General features: G+C 42.0%; 1 protein-coding gene across 1 annotated transcript in view; it reads left to right on the forward strand.

Annotated features, from left to right (window-relative positions):
* The window catches only part of CBX8 (chromobox 8), a 139,140-nt gene that overhangs the window by 84,838 nt on the left and 38,065 nt on the right, over nt 1–16,237 (forward strand). The window contains exon 2 of the mRNA XM_040329850.1: nt 872–915. Coding sequence (XP_040185784.1) covers nt 872–915 — 44 coding nt within the window. The remainder of the gene's footprint in view (nt 1–871; nt 916–16,237) is intronic.

Below are 16,237 nucleotides of genomic sequence, written 5' to 3' on the forward strand. Positions count from 1 at the left end.
TGACTTTTAGATTCAGGAGCTTCTAAAGGACAAGCGCCTCAAACTCCCTCCCATTGACCGTCATGTTAAAAAGTCTAAAAAATGTTTCTGCAAAACACACAAAGACGCTCTTTTCTAAATCGCTGACATGGCCACATTTTTAAGTTTATCAACATAAATTTCATATCGATGCATTCACAAGGGCCGTGTCTTTCAAATGGGGGAGGGGGGAAACCTCTTGAGGGGGAGGGGCGACCAGAAAGTCAGGATACTCTCTACTTTGCAGATAGAGAAAGGAGCTGTGTGTCCTAAAGATACTGTAGTGGTTATGGTGAATGGCTTTGGTGCGGGCTCAGCTATTCAGCATTCCCACTCGCATTTTCCTCAGGAAATGCATTTTCTAGTTGTTTAAGTGGTTTATAAAAAAATTCACAGGTTAGGTTAGCGCAGCTACCATTTTTTTTGTTTCTGTTCATTAGTGTGTATTTTCACTGTTCAGCTGCTGCTTATTTAAGTTTTTTGTTACCGCAGTATTTTCCTTTTTTTCAACAGTGAAATTCTCAAATTTGACAGTAGTGCTAAAGCCATTCTCTTGCAGCTCAGCACACCCTCCCAGCAGTGATTCACCAGACTACTCTCTAATGAAAACGCAGTAGGAGAACTAGGAGGGGGAGAGGTTTAGCTGACTTGCCTGAAAGAATGACTTGGAGCAAATTCTGTGTTTGTTGTGTGTTTGTTGTTGTTTTGTTTTTTTTTTGTGCTCAAAGAGTAACTCCCACTTTTGTTGAGACGAAAACATTCCCTCCTGGGTGGAATTACCCTTGAAGCTTGCTAAACATTATTTTAGCTGTCTTTATGAAGCGTATGTATAATTTTACTTTCTTTCCCTCAGGGTCGCATGGAATATCTGGTGAAATGGAAGGGCTGGTCTCAGAAGTAAGTGGGCTTCATTCTGCTAATTATATTTGTTAATGCAACAGTTTTCACCACTAATACATCTTTAATTTAAGACACTTTGTAATGGCAATGGGGGTAAGGCACCAAGATGTCTGTTGCAGTTGTATCTCAGGCCAACAAAAGCTCCAAAATTGTGCTAGAGCTTTCCACTAATCTCTACCACCACATTCCTATTGGCCCATCATTATCCTAAAGGCATCATCAAACCTATGGGCAGCCTCACTGGCCAATAGGAATCTACAAGAAGGGGCTGGCAAGCTTTGACACACTCAGTAAGTGCCAAAACATTGCCTATTGGAACAATGTGAGATTCAAACAAAGAAAAGGACAAGATGCGCCAATCTGAGTGCAGTAAGCCCAAATTTAATTGATGAAACAAATAATATACATATAAAATGCCTACTCACAGACAAAGGTAGATGGTAGGCAAAAGATCAGGATGGGGGGTGCAGATGATCAACAATGGGATGCGTAGCCTGGAGTCATGCGGTGGTCTCGACTTGCGGGCATCCGGAGTACAAACTGCAGCAAGCTGATGTTGAGCGGTGTCCGGGGACAGGAACACCGAGGAGCCACAGAGGATGCGGCGTGGGCTTCACCGTGGAGCGCAACGTCCCGTCGTCGCACCGGAAGTGACGTGGAGGTCCGGGCCAGCCAATAGGATTACGCGTTTTTACAGCGTCAGCTGTTTCTTCAGATCCATGCTGTCCATAGAGGACAGACGTATTAAAAAGGAAAAGGAACTGCTGTGATAGGCTGGCGGCAAGCGTCAATATACAACATGGATTAAATTAGACAGAGATGGCTAACATATGAACACTCGGCTAACATAATGTACAATGCAACCATAAAACAATATTAATATATAAAACGGACATCTCGGGGTATTTTATAAAAGGAGGACATCTCAGGGTATTTTTAAAAAAAACACACATAGAAACGAAGTATTAAAAATGAGAAAAGGATTAGAAAGAATTATTATTATTAATAGATAGGCATAATAGGAGTGCATGTATAACATTAGTATATAATGTATAGTTTTTTAAAATGGCATATCTTTCTGATATATCCTAATATAATTTATTTTTTAGATTAATTTTTACAAAGTAATTTTTTAAAATAATTTTTTAAAATAATAATAATTTTTTTTAAATAGAATGATCTTCTATATATATATATGTGTATAGACTTTTTTAGCTTTTATATACATTATATACTAATGTTATACATGCACTCCTATTATGCCTATCTATTAATAATAATAATTCTTTCTAATCCTTTTCTCATTTTTAATACTTCGTTTTCTATGTGTGTTTTTTTAAAAATACCCTGAGATGTCCTCCTTTTATAAAATACCCCGAGATGTCCGTTTTATATATTAATATTGTTTTATGGTTGCATTGTACATTATGTTAGCCGAGTGTTCATAGGTTAGCCATCTCTGTCTAATTTAATCCATGTTGTATATTGACGCTTGCCGCCAGCCTATCACAGCAGTTCCTTTTCCTTTTTAATACGTCTGTCCTCTATGGACAGCATGGATCTGAAGAAACAGCTGATGCTGTGAAACGCGTAATCCTATTGGCTGGCCCGGACCTCCACGTCACTTCCGGTGCGGCGACGGGACGTTGCGCTCCACGGTGAAGCCCACGCCGCATCCTCTGTGGCTCCTCGGTGTTCCTGTCCCCGGACACCGCTCAACATCAGCTTGCTGCAGTTTGTACTCCGGATGCCCGCAAGTCGAGACCACCGCATGACTCCAGGCTACGCATCCCATTGTTGATCATCTGCACCCCCCATCCTGATCTTTTGCCTACCATCTACCTTCGTCTGTGAGTAGGCATTTTATATGTATATTATTTGTTTCATCAATTAAATTTGGGCTTACTGCACTCAGATTGGCGCATCTTGTCCTTTTCTTTTTTTAACCTCTCAGAGCATTGCTTCTGCTTCAGGTGCTGCCGCTAAGTGTCCTCCACAGCCATTTATACCACAGTTTTTAATCCAGGACTCTCATGGACATTATTAGTATTATTGGACTTCCTTATTAGACTTTCATATACCTCAGTTTATTTTGTTTGCTCTATTGGATCGTGCGCCACATGTTCTCTTTTTTGCATATTGAGATTCAAACATGACTGGAAGGCTTTGCAAGCAGTTGCAAGGTATTCTAGGCATTTACACTTGGCAACTGCAGCAGTTTTCATATTACCAGTTAGTCTCTTTAACCACTTAAGACCCGGACCTTTAGGCAGCTAAAGGACCCAGACAGTTTTTGCGATTCGGCACTGTGTCGCTTTAACTGACAATTGTGCAGGTCGTGTGACGTGGCTCCCAAACAAAATTGGCGTCTTTTTTTTTTCCCCCACAAATAGAGCTTTCTTTTGGTGGTATTTGATCACCTCTGCGGTTTTTATTTTTTGCACTATAAACAAATATTTTGAAAAAAATGCAATATTTTTAACTTTTTGCTATAATAAATATCACCCAAAAATATTTCCCCCCGTGACTGCGACATTATGGTGGACACTTCGGACAATTTTGACACATTTTTGGGACCATTGTCATTTTCACAGCTAAAAATGCATTGTTTACACACAGCTCTCCCCGTTCTTCAGCTCCGGGGACTGATCGCGGGACTCCAGCGGCGAGTCCCGTGGCCGCGGAGCTCCGGACCAGGTCGTGTGCACGTGGCCCCACGGCTGGGCTTAAAGAGCCACGCACATGGATGTGCCCAGCCGTGCCATTCTGCCGACGTATATCGGCGTGAAGGGGTCCTTAAGTGGTTAAAATAATATTTGACCCTCAGCGCTTTTTAGCTTAACCACTTCACGCCCACCCTATAGACAAATGACGGGCGGACGGTGGCTTTCCCATCCTGACTGCACATCATATGATGTCCTGTCAGGGTGTGTCAATCGTGTGGCCACACGATCTGTCACTGGCTGTGTCCACAGGACAGCCAATGACCGATTTATAGTAGAGGTTTGCTGCTGGTACCATGTGACCACCGTGACCAATCTCAGCAGGTCACATGACGGTTATACACAATGGATGGCTTCCCCTCAAGCCATCTTATGTGTACAAATATGTTAACTGTGATTGGTCAATTTGATGACATGATACAGACAGAGCCAATCACAGCTAATCGCAACAAAAAAAAACACTGATTCCATTTAATTCAGTAAAATGTTTGCTTATAGCAATGTAATATGCTATCAGCAAACATAATGTGTAAAACAAAAAATATATTATTCTGATTACTTCCCCAGAGCAGTACAATGTTGATATGGTAACATTTATATTGATCTGGTCACAGTGGGTTGTAAAAAACAAAACAAAATATCATTTTTTTTTTTTTTTTTGGTACTGTCACCAGTCGGTATCCCTGATCACCGCCACACCAGTTATATAATGATGCTGTACTGTACTTGTGACAGTATGTATGAAGAAAATAAATGAAAGTGTGTTTTTTTTTGTTTGTTTTTTTTCTTCACTTTCCAAAAAAATTGAACTTCAAAAAACCTGCAATGCCTCCTTACTAAATAACTTGGACTGTCTACTATCCATAAGGGGGTATTTCTACTGTCCTGACTGGGCCATCCGTACATCAGGATTGATCAATTTTCAGATATACAGTTGTGTGAAAAAGTAATTGCCCCCTCCCATGCTGAATCGTGAATTAACTGTGATTAATTAACCACACATTTTTGGAAAGCTGTGTTAATTTTACACTTGCCACACTCATGTTCGATTTACTGCCAGACCTATTGAATCAAGAAATCACATAAATAGTAAGCTGTCTGACAAAGCATGCTAACAGATCACAAAAACCCACACATCATGCCACAATCTAACAAAATTCAAGAACAGATTAGAAACCAAGTAATGGACCTATATCAGTCTAGGAAGGGTTTCAACACCATTTCTAAGGCTTTGGAACTCCAGTGAACCATGGGAAGAGCCATTATCCACAAATGGAGAGAACTTGGAACAGTGGTGAACCTTCCCAGGAGTGGCCGGCCTACAAAAATTACTTTAAGAGCCAGAGGACGACTCATCTGGAAGGTCATAAAAGAACCCAGAACAACATTTAAAGAACTGCAGGCCTCATTTGCCTCAGGTAAGATCAGTGTTCATGATTCAACAATAAGAAAGACTGGGCAAAAATGGCATCCATGGGGGAATTCCAGGGCCAAAGCCACTGCTGAGCAAAAATAACACAAAGGCTCATCTCACATTTGCCAAAAACATCTGGATTATCCCCAAGACTTTTAGGCAAATATTCTGTGGACTGACGAGACAAAAATTTTACTTTTTGGAAGTTGTGCATCCCGTTACATTAGGGCATAAAATGAATACAGCATTTCATAACAAGAACATCATACCAACAGTCAGAAATGGTGGTAGCGTGATGGTCTTTGGCTGCTTTGCAGCTTTAGGACCTGGACGACTTACCATAATTGATGAACTATAAATTCTGTGCTCTACTAGAAAAACCTAAAGGAGAATGTCCGGCCATCAGTTCGTGACCCCAAGCTCAAGTGCACTTGGGTTATGCAGCAGGACTATGATCCGCAACACAGCAGCAAGTCCACCTCCAAATGGTTCAAACAAAGCAAAATTTGGGTTTTGTAGTGGCCTGGTCAAAGCCACTGTAGATGCTGTATCATGACCTTACACAGGCCGTTCATGCTGGAAAATAGGGATGAGCTTCGAGTTCGAGTTGAACTTATGTTCGACTCGAACATTGCCTGTTTGCCTGTTCGACGAACAATTGGGGGTGTTCGCGGCAAATTCGAAAAGCCGCGGAACACCCTGTTAATGTCTATGGGAGAAATCTAAAGTGCTAATTTTAAAGGCTAATATGCAATTTATTGTCCTAAAAAGTGTTTGGAGACCTGGGTCCTGTCCCAGGGGACATGTATCAATGCAAAAAAAGTTTTAAAAATGGTCGTTGTCCCTGCACAAAGTGTCATTTCTGAAAGGAAAAAAAGTCTTTTAAAACCGGATATATAATGAATTGTCGGCTCTGGCAATGCAGAGCGAATTCATTCATAAGAAAAAAATAAATAGCGTGGGGGTCCCCCCAAATTCCATTACCAGGCCCTTCAGGTCTGGAATGGAGATTAAGGGGAACCCCGCCGTCAATTTTAAAAAAAAATTACGTGGGGGTACCCCCCAAATATCCATTCCAGACCCTTCAGGTCTGGTGTGGATTTTAAGAGGAACTCCACCCCAACAGAAAACTCCTCCGGCCGCAGAAAAGAGGGGGGGGACAGAGTGCGGCCCCTCCCCCTCTCCTGAACCGTACCAGGCCACATGCCCTCAACATGGGGAGGATGTCCCCATGTTGATGGGGACAAGGGCCTCATCCCCACAACCCTTGCCCGGTGGTTGTGGGGGTCTGCGGGCGGGGGGGCTTATCAGAGTCTGGAAGACCCCTTTAACAAAGGGGACCCCCAGATCCTGCCCTCCCTATGTGAATTGGTAATGGGGTACACTGTACCTCTACCATTTCACGAAGGAAGTGTAAATAGTTGGAAAAAAAACACACACACACACGCACACCGTAGAAAAAAGTCCTTTATTAAGAAAAAAAAAAGAAAAAAAATCCAGCGGTGATAATCCACTCGTTCCCGGCTTCCTGCTCCAACGTTGTCTGTATCCAGCGACGGGTGCGGGTGATCTCCGGTCCAGCGATGAGAAGATCCATCCATCCATCCAGAGCGCAGCATCGCCGACCTCCTCTCACCGCTGGACACAGCCCAGCGAATGACACGGCTGAAGCTGTGACATTTCTTATATAAGGGAGGCGGGGCCACCCGTCACGTGCCCCAGCCCCCTCTGACGCACCCTCTGCTACGTCACTGGGGAAGCCAAGGAAGGGGGAAGACTTTGTTAAAGGGGTCTTCCAGATTCTAAAAAGCCCCCCGCCCGCAGACCCCCACAACCACCGGGCAAGGGTTGTGGGGATGAGGCCCTTGTCCCCATCAACATGACGGTGGGGTTCCCCTTAATATCCATTCCAGACCTGAAGGGCCTGGTAATGGAATTTGGGGGGGACCCCCACGCTTTTTTTTTTTTTATGAATTCGCTCTGAATTGCCAGAGCCGACAATTCATTATAGCCGCAAGTCCGGTTTTAAAATACTTTTTTTTCCTTTCAGAAATGACACTTTGTGCAGGGACAGTTCTTTGTACTGGAAACATGCGCTGTTTCACATGCTAACTTTACACCCCCCCTAGGTACGAAATTTAAAGATATATTTCACTTTTATTGTTTCACTTTTAGCATTATTAAATTCACTGCTCCCGAAAAAACGGCCGTTTTTTATAACTTTTTTTTGCATTGATACATGTCCCCTGGGACAGGACCCAGGTCCCCAAACACTTTTTAGGACAATAACTTGCATATTGGCCTTTAAAATTAGCACTTTAGATTTCAAATTTTCGAGTCCCATAGACTTTAACAGGGTTCTAAAGTTCACACGAACATTTGGTGTGTTCGCAAGTTCTGGTGCGAACCAAACAGGGGGGTGTTCGGCTCATCCCTACTGGAAAACCCTCCCATGTGGCTGAATTAAAGCAATTCTGCAAAGAGTGGGCCAAAATTGCTCCAAAGCAATGTGAAAGACTCATTGCCAGTTATCGCAAATGCTTGTTGGCAGTTGTTGCCAAGGGTGGCACTACCAGTTATTAGGTTTAGGGGGCAATTACTTTTTTCACATAAAGCCAGGCAGGTTTGGACAGATTTTTTGCCTTAATAAATGAAACCATTATTTTAAAAACTGCATTTTGTATTTTACTCACGTTATCTATTGTGTACTAATACAATTTGTTCAGAGTTATTTAAGTGTTACAAATATGCAAAAAAATTAAATCTGAAAGGGGGCAAATACTTTTTTACACAACTGTATACCATATTTTGTGGACTCTATAACTTTCACACAAACTAAATAATATACACAGATTTGGGGTTATTTTCACCAAAGAAATGTAGCTGAATACATTTTTGGGCTAAGTTTATAAAGAATTATACATTTTTAGCCTTTTATTTTATTTTGTTTAGCACAATATAAAAAACCCAGTGGTGATTAAATACCACCAAAAAAAGCTCTGAACAAAATGATAAAACATTTTGGGCACAATGTTTCATGACCGCACAATTTGTTTTTCAAAGTGCGCTAAAGACTGAAAATTTGGTCTTGGCAGGAAGGAGCTAAAAATGCCCTGTATTGAAGTGATTGTAAACCTCAGTCATGAAATCTGAGCAAAGCACCCACTGTATATCTATAGTGTTTACTTATTTCTCTCCAAAGCTCCAAGTATAGTTTCTCTCTGGTGCTTTGGTCCTCACTTCTGAGAAATTTTCCCTGACAAATTTGTAAAGGGGAGGGAGCTCGGCACGACTGTATTTATGAATGAGCGGCACTTTTTGTCTCCAGACAGCCTTCCCCTTCTTCTGCTCCCCATTCCTGCTAACTGAACCACTTCAGGTTCCCTCCAAACGATTCCACCTATGCACGGTAGCAGTTGATCTTATAATATGTGGTAGCTACCAAGCATGGGCATTGGAACAACCAAAAGTTGTATTGTTTTCCTGTGGGATTTGATGCTCCACTACACCTGCTGGTCATGCTTGCCAGTTTGCTGAGGTACTGGGCATGCACAGAAGATCTTATTTACTAAGATGCAAAGTTAGTGCTTCTCCGGGGCTACTTGTGAAGGGAGGCAATGAAAGGGGAGGTGCATAAGATGGTTCAGTGTAAAAAATAAAAATAAAATGGGGGCAGAGCTTAGTAAACTATGGTTGCTAAACATGCACATATTTACAGTTTTGTTTTCTTGAAAAGAGGAACAGTAAAATTGGTATTTTCTCAACTCTGTAAACAGAAGCAAAAAAATAAATAAGGCACACTAGTAAAGTTGTGCACTGCCAGGTCAACATGATACTTGACCCCCCCTTCCCATCATTGCTCTCATCACCACTCCTGCACCCACTGCTCACTTACACCATCATGTCCCCTTTGCTTGCTACCCTATCTGCATCTCACCAGTGCTTGACCCCCATTCTTTAACGCATAATGTTGAGCCCTACACCAACTCTACTGTTCCTGCACATACCCACATTACAGCCTTGGGCATGTCATACACAGAGAAAATGTATTTCCTGCAAACACGAGTTGCAGAAAATGTGCTCAATTTTCCCCATCAACATGTAGGGTTGGGTTCATTCCGCTTGCCCATACATGGTTTGTATATGTTCTACATCAGCCCTTTTTTGTAACCTAGGGTTACCCTGGGTAATAAAATAAAGTTGTCCAGGGAAATAACTGAAGCCTCTACTTAACTTTCAAATAAAAGGTGTTTTAAATGTCTGGTAACCTATCTGTAACGGGAGGGCCCGTGGAACCCAGAAGCTCTTAAAAAGTATGAGATACCCTTGTTTCAGCTTCCCCGGACCCTCTTATGTCTAAAATCATCCTATGTCCACTAGGGGCATAGGATGACTGAGAAATTATATCTTGGACTACTTGAGATGGGAAAGTAATGATCCACAATATATTCCAGGATATCTGAAAAGACCTAATTACTGTTGATTCTGAACTCAACAGGTTAATTGAAAGATGTTAATGTCATCACCTCCAGCCACCTGGCTGCCTGTGTAATGTAAATTGAATCCAGACTAACTTCTAAAAATCTTCTCTTTGTGGATTGGGCTAACTGACCCTGTAATTGTGTGAAGGTGTATTTATGATAATGTGTATTTTAAGTTATCAGTCAGCCAGTCTGGGAAACGTAAAGGTCATGTGTCTGAGTCATCAGCTGTAGTTAATTAGCTCACCTGTTGCCTACTAAGGGAATAATGTGTATTGGTGGCTCCTTATGTAACCATTGTGTGATATTGTGGGTGGATCCGATTTTTATATCTCCTGTGGTATATAAATAAATAAATAATAATAAATATAAATTGTATAGAAGAGCCTGTATTTCTCAATAAAGTGTCTTTCCTGCTTGAACCTCAAACAGAGCTGTGTCTCGTTAATGGGGGGAAATTATTCTTATGGGTCTCGTTCGCCTGACTGTGGCGTGACGGTAGCTAACTTGTGTTGGGAAATGGAATATCCTAAACGGCTTTAACCCCTTTCGCATTTGGGGTGCCGTTACAATTGGTGGCAAGCAGCGGGCTGATTCCCACCGCCAGAAGGACAGCTACAAGAGGACACAGGACAATGGAGGCACAGTATGAACGGCTAAAGCTCTCTTCCTTCAAGGACTTACTGGAGAACCGGGGCCGACCAGCCAACAACCGTAAGAAAAGGGACATTATCGCAGAACTAGTCGAAATGGATAGAGCCAAAAGACCCAACATTGTGTTCGGAAATGGAATATCCTAAACTGCTTTAACCCCTTTCGCATTTGGGGTGCCGTTACACTATATCTATCTGTAACGGTCAGGGGTTAACGGCATTTACGATATTCTTTTACCGATTTACGATATTCTATTCCACCAACCCACGACAGCTTATCGACACTCCACAATTCGGCAGACGAACCCCAAAAACGAGACACAGCTCTGTTTGAGGTTCAAACGAATCTACTTTTTAATGGGAAACTCAGGCTTCTTATATACAGTTAGAAACCCCAATGAACAATGACTGAACTCCGACTACAACATGATACAATGAGCCCCAATACCCATCTTTTAGTCAGACTTTCTGGCACCAGGTCTGACAATTAACATGAGCTAATTACTACAGCTGACAAGTCAGACATCATGACTCCAGCTTCTCTCACCTGCTATACAATACACATTCCTTTAGTAGACATAAGTCAGACATCTGACCTTTTAGACTGTGATAACTCACAATACACATCTATCATCAATAGAAATTCATACAATACAGTGGCAATTAGCATAACACAATGAAAGGTCTTTAGAAGCCGGACTAAGGTTAGTTTACATGATAGTAGCAGACTTAATTACCCCCTTAAGAGTCTGTGTTCCCACATGAATGAGTCACTTTTCTATTGACCTGTTGGGTTCAGAATCAACAACCTGTAATTAGTTCTTCCAGACATTTTTGAATATATTGTGGATTACATTACTGCCCCATCTCATGTAGTCCAAGATATCATTTCTCAGTCATCCTATGCCCCTAGTGGACATAGGATGACTTTAGACACAAGAGTCATCGGTGAAGCTGAAACAGGAGTACCCCACACCCTGCAAGAGCCTCCTGGGTCCCACGGGCCCTCCCCTTACACTATCCTATTTACTTTTCCTTTTGGACTTGAATACAGCCAAGTAGAGAATTTGCAGTTAGGTCTAATATATAAATATATAAATATATATATATATATATATATATATATATATATATATAGGCACAATTTTTTCCAAAACATATTAAAGCTATAGTTCTATAATGGATATTGGCTGAAAGTGCGTACTCTAATGCCTCATACTTTTCATGACAGGACAAGGGCGATGTGCAGTTTTTGTCAGGAAAACCGACCATGTGTATGCTCCATCACACTTTTTCTGTCAGTTTTCCTGTCAAGAAAAGATTGAGAGCAGGATCTCAATTTTCGTGACAGAAAAAATTCCTGTCGCAAATCGCATTCGTCTGTATGCAATTACGACGTGCAAAAAAAAATGCATTCTCAGAATCAAGCAGAAGAGCCAAACTGCCTATTGAACTTCATTGATCATGGCTCGTCGTACATGTTGTATGTCATATGTCACTGCGTTCTTGACGGTGGGAATTTCAGCCAAGATTAATATGACCATGTGTATGCAAGACCAATTTCAGCCGTTTTCCTGCTGGGGAAAAAAACGTGATTTTCTTGTCCAGAAATCGCGATCGTGTGTACGAGGCATTAGGTTTAATCTGAGGATATGTACATGCAAATCGGAGAAGGGGTTCAGGAATTATAGCTCTTAACCACCCCAATTGGGACAATTGAATCAAAAGCTGTTTCATGTCCAGGTGTGGAATACTCTTTTTTGTTATTTCTTCATCAATTAAGCAGGAAAAAGGTATGGTATTTGGAATCTATTGCCATGAACCTACATCATGCGGTCAAAGAAGCTGTCCATGCAAGTGAAACAGCCATTGTAAGGCTTCAAACATGAACAAAATTCCATCAGAGAGATAGCAGCAACATTTAGGAGTGGCCAAATCAACAGTTTGGTACATTCTAATGAAAAGGACAAGCTCGGCAACATAAAGGCCTGGACGTCCATGGAAGACAACAGTAGCGGATTATCGCAGGATCCTCTCTGACAAAGAAAAGCCCATTCACAACATCCAGACAAGTGAAGGACACCCTCCAGGAGGTGGGCGTATCATTGTCAAAGTCTACAATCAAGAAAAGACTTCACAAGAGTAAATACAGAGGGTTCACCTCAAGGTCCAAACCAATCATAAGCATGAGGAATTGAAAAGCCAGATTAGACTTTGCCAAAAAACATCTTAAAAAAGCCAGACCAGTACAGGAAAAGCATTTTTTGGACAGATGAAATGCAGATTAATCTGTACCAGAATGGTGGGAAGAAAAAAGCGTGACTAAGGCTTGGAACAGCTCATGTTCCAAAGCGCACACGGTCATCTGTAAAACATGGTGGAGGCAGCGTGATGGCATTGGCATGCATGGCTTCCAGTGGCACTGGGTCATTGGTGTTTATTGATGATGCGACAGAAGCAGCCGGATGAATTATGCAGTGTTTTTAGAGATATACTGTCAGCCAAGTGCAGCAAAGTTAATTGGATGGCGCTTTACAGCACAGATGGACAATGATCCAAAACACACTGCAAAAGCAACCTGGAGCTTTTGAAAGAAAAGAAGTGGAATATTCTGCAATGGCCGAGTCAATCACCTGATCTCAACCCAATTTGAGCATGCATTTCACTTGCTGAAGACAAAACTAAAGGCAGAAAGACTCACAAAGAACAACTCACAAAGACAGCTGCAGTTAGAGACAGGCAAATCATCAGAAAGGAGGAAACAAAGTCTTTGTCAATGTCCATGGGTAATGTCCATGGGATCCTTTTACTGGCAGTCATTGCCAGTAAAGGATTTCCCCAATTTTTAAAACAATTTAAAATGTTATTTATGATTGTATTCATTTGTCCAATTACATTTGAGCCTGTGAAAATGGGGGAAGGTGTATAAAAATGGTTGCAGTTCCTAAAATTTGTACTTGATATTTATGTTCAACCCCTTAAAGCGGGAGTTCACCCATTTAAAAAAAAAAAAAAAATCTCCCCTTAGCTTCCTGCTCGTTCGGTCTAGGGGAATCGGCTATTTATATTAAAATAGGTGCAGTACTTACCCGTTTTCGAGCTGTATCTTCTTCCGTCGCTTCCGGGTATGGGTCTTCGGGAGCGGGCGTTCCTTCTTGATTGACATTCTTCCGAGAGGCTTCCGACGGTCGCATCCATCGCGTCACTCGTAGCCGAAAGAAGCCGAACGTCGGTGCGGCTCTATACTGCGCCTGCGCACCGACGTTCGGCTTCTTTCGGAAAATCGTGACGCGATGGATGCGACCGTCGGAAGCCTCTCGGAAACCTGTCAATCAAGAAGGACCGCCCATTCCCGAAGCCCATACCCGGAAGCGACGGAGAGGATGCGTCTCGTAAACGGGTAAGTACTGCACATATTTTAAAATAAATTGCCGATTCCCCTAGTAATAACGAGCAGGAAGCGAAGGGGGAAAAGTGCCCTCTAAGGGTGAACCCCCGCTTTAAATTAATGCTGAAAGTCTGCACTTCAAATTCATTTGGGTTGTTTCATTTTAATTTTATTCTGGTGGCATACAGAGCCAAAATTATGACAATTGTGCCTGTGTCCGAATACACTATTACCAAAAGTATCGGGACGCCTACCTTTACACCTACATGAACTTTAATGGCATCCCAGCCTTAGTCTATAGGGTTCAATATTGAGTTGTCCCACCCTTTGCAGCTGTAACTGCTTCAACTCTTCTGGGAAAGCTGTCCAAGGTTTAGGAGTGTGTCTATGGGAACCTTTGACCATTCTTCCAGAAGCACATTTGTAAGGTTAGGCACTGATGTTGGATAGAAGGCCTGGCTCACCGTGCTCTAATTCCTCCCAAAGGTGTTCTATCTGGTTGAGGCCAGGACTCTGTGCAGGGCAGTCTAGTTCCACCACCCCAAACTTGCTCATCCATGTCTTTACGGACCTTGCTTGGTGCACTGGTGTGCAGTCACATTGGAACAAGAAGGGCCAAACCCAAACTGTTCCCACAAAGCTGGGAGCATGAAATTGTCCAAAATTTCTTTTGGTATGTCGACGCCTTATGAGTTCCCTTGACTGGAGCCAAGGGCCCCCCCCCCTCCACCAAATGATTTGGCCCAGTGCACAAAGCAAAGTCCATAAAGACATGGATGAGCGAGTTTGGGGTATAGAAACTTGATTGGCCTGCGCAGAGTCCTCGCCTCAATATGATAGAACACCTTTGGTATGAATTGGAGCACAGTGAGCCAGGTCTTCTCTCCAACATCAGTGCCTAACCTCACAAATGCGCTTCTGGAAGAATGGTCAAGCATTTACATAGACACACACCTAAACCTCCCAGAAGAGGTGAAGCTGTACTAGCTGCAAAGGGTAGGCCAACTCAATATTGCACCCTACGGACTAAGACTATGATGCCATTAACGTGTGTAAGTGTTTGTGTGTGTGTATGTGTGTGTGTAATATATATATATATATATATATATATATATATATATATATATATATATATATATATATATATATATATATATATATATATTGTGAGGGGTTAGCTCGGTAGCGGGGTGTGTGACCCCCTTGGACGGGTTCACCACAAACTGAATTTATACAGACTGGCAGTCTAAGGTGGTTGAAAACAATGTTTTTGGTTTATTTTTCCATTTTGCTGGAAAACAATTGCAAGCATCCAAACAGCATAAACAAAATCAAACATAAAATAAATCCTAGCCACTTTGGGCGTCTACCTTCCACACAGGAACCTATCTATGAAGTCTAACACAGCCTACTGCTGGGTAGACAGTGCTGGTCATGCAGCACAAAACGATAGTCTTTTGATTTTTATCACACAGAAAAATCAATCCTCTCCTCACCTCCACAGAAGACCTTCTGGCACTGCTCTCCTTACTCGCACAGACTCAGGATGATGCAGCCAATTAGTGGTAATCCTTTGGACTACTTATAGAGGCCTTAATTGCCTCATTCTGAACAGCTGAAGTTTTCCAACGGCCCTTAGCCTTCCTGGCCACATTTTCCAGTCGACGCTTAATAACGATTGGTGTATTGTCTAAACAAGGCAGAAATGTATGTTCCGTCTGTGACAACACCCACAGATTTACCTGACTTCCTGTCACAATATTTATATATATATATATATATATATATATATATATATATATATATATATATATATATATATATATATATATATATATATATATATATATATATATAAAAATAATTGGTACAGGACACCAGGGTTGGGTCCTGGACAGGCGCTATGTTGCACCAATATTTGGAGTGTGGTCCCTTTTAAGGCAATGGTATAGTGTTCAGGAGGTCACCCAGAGGGGGTGAGAAATTCCGGGCAATAAAAGTTGATTCAGAGAGGACGGGCCCTTGTGAGTGTCATTTTGGGTCCCGGAATTTCGGAAGGCTCTAAAGTGACGTTCGGGAGGGAAAGAGCCTCCTCTCCTGACCACTGGCAGTCAAGCACACAGGGGGTTAAGAACTTCCAGGAAAACTGCTTAAAAGACAGGAAGTGCTGATAGAGGGTGTGGAGGAGTATGGGAGTGCACCTGTCTGAAGAAGCTGTGTACCTCCTGAGAAGCTGATAAAGGGTCAGCAAGGACTGGAAGTTCTGGGGGTGAAGACCTGCCTAAAACTGTATATGAAAATCACAAACCGTATATGAATGAGAGCAATGTTGCTCCTTAGAAAGTGAACTGCACACACTGTGAGTGAGTATGGCAGCTCCTCCTATAGTAAACCACACACACTGTGAGTGAATATGGCAAATAGAGTGCACTTTTAACAGTTGTGAACTATTGAAACAAATTAACATAGATCAACGCTGTGAGTGAACAGGTGAATCTGAAAACAATTATAAACAAAAAATTGGAAAGAGTAATCTTCCAGTGATGAACCACATACACTGTGAGTGAGTATGGCAAATAAAGTGCACTTATAACAACAGTTGTGAGCTATTGCAATAAATTCACATGGATCAACCCTGTGAGTGAACAATAATAGACAAA

This window comes from Rana temporaria, chromosome 12 (assembly GCF_905171775.1).
Source record: "Rana temporaria chromosome 12, aRanTem1.1, whole genome shotgun sequence".
Lineage (NCBI taxonomy): Eukaryota > Metazoa > Chordata > Amphibia > Anura > Ranidae > Rana > Rana temporaria.